At 33.2% G+C, this 5,919-nt stretch overlaps 1 protein-coding gene across 2 annotated transcripts; it reads right to left on the bottom strand.

The window, feature by feature from the left end:
* Positions 1-1,960: 1,960 nt before the first annotated feature.
* LOC133798611 (uncharacterized) lies at positions 1,961-5,227 on the bottom strand. Of its 2 annotated transcripts, none has more exons than XM_062237007.1 (3): positions 4,955-5,227; positions 4,188-4,352; positions 1,961-2,898 (listed from the first exon to the last, which is right to left on the bottom strand). In XM_062237007.1, the coding sequence occupies exons 2-3, from the start codon at positions 4,264-4,266 to the stop codon at positions 2,399-2,401; spliced, it is 579 nt and encodes a 192-aa protein (XP_062092991.1). In that variant the 5' UTR covers positions 4,267-4,352; positions 4,955-5,227; the 3' UTR covers positions 1,961-2,398. The 2 variants fall into 2 exon arrangements, with proteins under 2 accessions (XP_062092991.1, XP_062092990.1); XM_062237006.1 differs by having other exon boundaries at positions 4,986-5,225.
* Between the last annotated feature and the right edge of the window lie 692 nt (positions 5,228-5,919).

The following is a 5,919-nucleotide window of genomic DNA, read 5'->3' as shown; positions in this document are numbered from 1 at the left end:
TTTTGCATATTTGTGTTGTGAGGCTCCTATTGGCAAATCCTGGACCTGTGCAGATTCCAAATCTGATGTGGTACATATTTTAGACACTCCCAATAACTCGAGGACTAGCAAATGGTTAATTTGGGTGTATTTGATATATCAAATATTTATCACATTTGATGCTCTTTTAGCATAATGATTGTTATTTTGAGGCTTATAAGGGACATTTTTCATGTTTTGTGAATTGTTTCAAATTCACTTTAAGTCTTGAAGATTGATGTTTCTTGAAGCTATTAGATGTGAAATTGAAGTTTGAGATCAAGTTAACTCTAGGTGCTACAAAGAAGATTATGCAAGAAAGTTGTATGTCACTGGAGCACCACGATAACACTGTCGTAAGATAAATGGCGTTGCAGAGCTACTTCGAATTCAAAAGTTTTTAAGACTTTTTTAAGTCCTAATCTCACCTTTTTTCGTGTTTTTTCGTTTATAAATATAAATAATCATTTTAAAATGAGATTAAGAGACTTTTTGACAGCTGGTTAATGAAGGATTTTAATCTCAAACTTCAATTTTGCATCCAACAACTTCCTGAAATATCAATCTTCAATTCTTCCCTTAAAATAATTTACAAAACAGGCAATACCCATCAAATGTCTCAAGAAATTAACAATCATTAAGCTACAATAGCATCAAATGTCATAAATATTCGATCTATCGGTTAGGATTTATAAATACATTGAAGACTCATTCTTGAGATTGGCTGGTTAACGATGTTAGTAAAAGATTTTGGGTTTCTAAGATGGATGGTAATTCTAAGACAATGACTAGAATAAATGTATTTGAATGCTAATGAATTACGTGGGGAAAATTCCTTCTTCCATTGGAAATCTTACTCTATTGAGTGAGCTTCGGTTAGATAAGAACAATGTTCATGGAAGCATCTCTTCAAGTCTTGGAAAGAGCAACAACTTTGTGTGGTTGAACTTTTCTAGTAATTCCTTCAATGGTTTATCGTCTCCGTCAAAATTCTTAAGTTTAATAAAAAATTATTTGAGTGGTTCTTTACCTTGGGAAGTTGGTAAGTTGAAAAATTTAGTTGAATTAGGCGTTTCCGAAAATACTTTGTCTGTATACTTGGCCAAGTTATCTTTCTTGTAAAAATTGAGCATTTCTTTTAAGATTTATACATTTTTGGACCCAATATTTTTTCTGATTACCTGTTTGGAATCTTGTGTTTTAAAAAATTCATTTTTGGATCATATATTTTGTAAAATAGATCCTTAAACTCAAATTTGATGAAGAAAAAAATTGAATATGACAACACAATTTTTAACCTGAATAATTTTATTTTTGTTCTGAAATGTTAATTTGTGAATTATTTGTGATTTCAGTTGGGAAAATTTTGACAAAAATCAAGTTTAGGGTTCTATTTGAACTATTTTACAAAATATAAGTTTAAAAAATAATTTGTCAAAACACAGATTCAAATAAGTAATGGGACAAAACACAAAGTCCAAAAACCCTTCATTTTAATGATCTAGTGGGTAAGCTTCCAACAGGTTGTGTTTTTCTTTTATCTTTTTTCTTTTATTTTTCAAGTCAAATTTCAAGTATTGGTAATGGCAAGTTTTGTGAGAGATGTACCTGAGTTACAATTAAGAGCATGCTCTAGAAAACATAACTTAGCTACAAAAATGCTGACATTCTCAAGTAACAAAATTAAGGAGAATAATAAGTTACATTCACCTCAATTCGAAGCATTTACCTAGTACAAATTTTGGATTAGTTACACTACTTTTGGAACTATTCCAGGGAAGTATAAAAACTGAAATACTGTAATTTTTGAAACATGATAATCTATACGAAGTGATGCCACCTAAATGTCCATATCAGTCAATTTTTATTTTGAAAAATACTTTGTGATGTTATATAGAATTTTCCACAACATTTATATAGACGAAAAAGCTATAACAAACAGTTTTAGTTTGTCAACATTTTTAATTTCTGATCCAAGAGTGTATCAGCTATGTATTGTTTCGAATTTTCATTGAAATATGAGACAATATAGAAGAAAGTGACTAGTGCTAAATAAGTCTAATATTCTATTGTAGGCACGACCCAAATGGGAGGCTCTCCAGACATTTGGAAAAGATTGCAACATCAATGGAGCTTAATTTTCCACTGCCTGCTTTGTAGATGCCCACAAATCAGAAGCTCCTTGACGTATGTCTTATTCACTAAACTTATCAAACTACATTAATAACCAAACAAACCTATAAAAATAATTTCAGAAATAACTTAAAGGCATGTATATATATTTCATTCGTAGTTAATAATATATATATATATATATTTTGTTCTAACTAATGACTCTAAAGGTAATAAAATAAATTCAATAGCCAAAATTTTCAGCTTTTCAAGATTTCTTGCCAGCTAAATCATCTAGAGTCAAACTCAATGTATCAACACTTCCCTTTCTAACTTCCTCCCCACGGGCAGCAAGGAAGTCTTCAACCCTTCCCGGTTCTCCAAACCACCCAAGATGATCAGCAATCAGGTGGAGATTATCACATCCGCCACAACGTGCCACCACCACACCTTTCTCATATGAATCCCGACAAAATGTCTTGACTGACCTTGTTTCGCAGACCTTGCAAGTGAATATCATGGCAAGGTCATGCCTAGTCGATGTTTTCAAGTTAGATACTGCAGAATATTTTACTGAAGAGCTAGAACTGCTACTTTCTATTTGGGAGGGAACACTTCCCAAATCACCAGGCTTCACACTGACAGAATCCTGGGTTACCAAATCTTCACTAGCAGGGTTGATTGGCTCCTTTTGTGTCTGAATTCCTCTTTTATTGAATTCATATTGATTGATTGAAGTTAAAAAAGGAACAAATTGCCAAGATGGATCTGCAAACAATAAATTACTCTCCTTTAAATGGGAAAAAATGATGATGAAAAGCACATTAAGCACAGATTCTCTAACTTTAACTAAGTTTAAGCAGAAGGCCAACCCAGTAAGCTTGACCAACTATGTCATTATGCATGGAACTAATGAGTAGGACTGCAGGAAAAAAATAATGGCAGTCGAGGATGGATTAGTCTGCACAACCACCTTTGAAATATGACAAAATGTCAATTTCTAATGCAATGGGTCAATAGTTTCCTCATTGGTGTTGATAGCCACAAGTGTAAAGTTATAATATGCATGAAAACATTTATGTGCTTGTTTCATCTGGGCATAGACAAAGTGTCGTACAACTTTCAACATTGAATATGACTAGACTTGGATTACTCAAAACCCTAATCCCCAAATCAGAGACTAAAGCATAGACAACACAATAGCTCATTTGAGAAAGCCAATCTCGCGTAGTCCCAAAAAACTCCTCTATAATCTGATTGCAACACTTTATATGCTACAATCAGACTAACAACCAAATCCAACAACACTAACTGATTTAATTGTTCCAAGGTGAACCTATCAGAGTCTTATGATCCTAGTATTATTGAACCCTTTTTTCTCTTTATCTTAATAGGGAATTAACTTGAAATCATTGTTTCGGCTCTTCAATGAGAGTTGCCTCGTCAAGACCTATCGAAAGAAATGATAAATAAGAAACAACTTTAAAACCTGCCTAGGGAAACAACTCAGTTACAATCAAAATCAAAGTCACCAGCATTAAATCTCAACTTGCACTAAGGTAACTAAAATGACCTATAAAAAACAATCTACTCGTCAGGGAAATTTCAGCTCATCCATATATGGCATGTAAGTTTATTGATACGAATACAATCCATGAGAGCTGCAAAATCAAAATTTAAAGGGCAAAAAAAACCAAAGAATTTCCACAAATATCCAAGCACAATCTTAGCTGTTCTGTGAAAATGGCTTTACTAAAACAATCATCCACAAACATAAACAAAAACACCACAGAATCTTCACTTATTTTGTGCTATATGAGAGAAAAGAAAAATGTCTCATTTTCATTGAAAAGGATTAATTTTCGACGGGTTTTCTTTATGTTCTTACTTTTTCATGTCCTTCCTATAAATAAGACCCAGATAGCCAAATAAGGACATCCATTTCATCATTAAGGGCACAACAAGCTTTTTCTAACATTAAAACAACTATTAAAAAAAAAGAAACCAACAAACAAAAACCTTTCTAACCCGCTAGGAAGAAAGCATAGGAAGCCAACCTTTACGAAGACGGGGCTCAAGCGAACAGTTAGAGCGTAAGAATAGACCTATTCCTCTCTGCAAAGCACGACACGCCATGGCAGACAGGTATGTTGGGGGTTTGGAGCTACCGTTCCAATGAAGTTTGCTGTCTTCTTGTCACCCAATTAAAGAGCTCGCTATTCCTGTAAATATACAAAACCCATATAAACCTATTAATGGATATAGATATTGATGCCTCGAAACAAGTTGGAGTCAAATCTTAAAGCCTTCGCCCAAAAAGATGACATTTATAGAGAAATGTATTCAGCAATATGCATAGCCCTTGCAAGCATTGTTAATCATTTGTCCATCGAAACTATTAAAAAGTTCACACTAAATATGTCACCTGTCCTGAACAAAAGTGAACCGCTGGAATAAGTCTTCAGTTCTATCAACCAAAACTCTCAACAAATCACAATTATTGAATCAGGGTCCTAGCCAGAAGCCAAATCTTCAAAACTCAAAACACTAAATGCAGAAAACCAAAGCAAAAGAAACAAATTGAACAAAACCAATACATAAATAAACCTCTACTTCACAACTTCATAGTCAAATTATACTCTCAGAAACTTCAATATACAGTTCAAAAACAACTTTTCCCGCACAAGAGCACAATCACAGCCAAAGAAAAAAAATTGTGAAAAGCACACATAACCAAGTCAATGATCCAGAACTCCAAAAAAAAATCAAACAGTATAAAATACTCAAGAGATAATCCAATCCAAACTGATCAAAAAACAAATACCCCGAGAGAGAGAGAAAGGGAGTGGTGAAACCTGCGGCAGAGAGGCAAGACTCGCGACTGAGAAGCTGTGAAAGGAGATTAAAAGATGCCGAGAGAGAGATGAGGCGGCAGGGTTGGGTGACTGAATAAGTTGTTTTCACATTTTGTTCGGCCCCTTTTCCTTTCGCTTAAGGGTGAGTTTTGCGGGGTGGTTCGGATGGACGAAAGTGTTACTGAATCTTTACTAAACTTTTCGAGTTTTACAGTGATTTCAGGTTTAAGGTTTCCTCTAAGTTTGATGTGGCGGGGTTTCGGGTGGGATGTAAAAAAATGTATAAGCTTTGGTCGAAAATAGGGCTTGGTAAAAAAATTCAAAAATATTATATTTTTTAGTTTTTAATATTTTTTTACTTTTCAAATGTATTTTTAATTTTGTTATTAGTTTGGCAATGTTGATTTTTTACAAATTGGGCATTAGTATTTTTTTTTTAAAAAAAGTATTAATTTTTTCGAAATTTTTTTTTTTTTAATTATGTTTGGGTTTGGCCCGAACTCGTGTGTCCTTAATTTCAAAATCTGAACTCGACTCGAACCATGTCGAGTTTGGAACGAATTTCACCCGAATTCGATAGGTTTTGAAAAAAAAATTGAGTTTTCGGATTGCGAGTAGAGCAGATTTGCAGGATTTTCGGGTCAAATGTTCACTTCTACTTTCGCTTATTGTAAAAATGCGTGGCTTTTTTTTTTAAAATACTACTTTGCTAATTGTGTTCTGCCGGAATACACCCTCACAAATAGGTGTTCAAAATAGTGTACTAAATTTGACACATGCTACAAATTTGGGTAAATTTGGCATAATATACAATATAGATAAAATTTGGTACATCAATAAATATTTTTTAAAATTTATTATATTGCCACTAATTTATTAATTAGCAAATAATGACTATGTTTCCATGATGAAAAATGAAAAAAAAATTCAATAA

This window comes from Humulus lupulus, chromosome 8 (genome assembly GCF_963169125.1).
Source record: "Humulus lupulus chromosome 8, drHumLupu1.1, whole genome shotgun sequence".
Lineage (NCBI taxonomy): Eukaryota > Viridiplantae > Streptophyta > Magnoliopsida > Rosales > Cannabaceae > Humulus > Humulus lupulus.
Note: the sequence above shows the minus strand (reverse complement) of the source record. Positions and strands in the feature narration are given on the sequence as shown.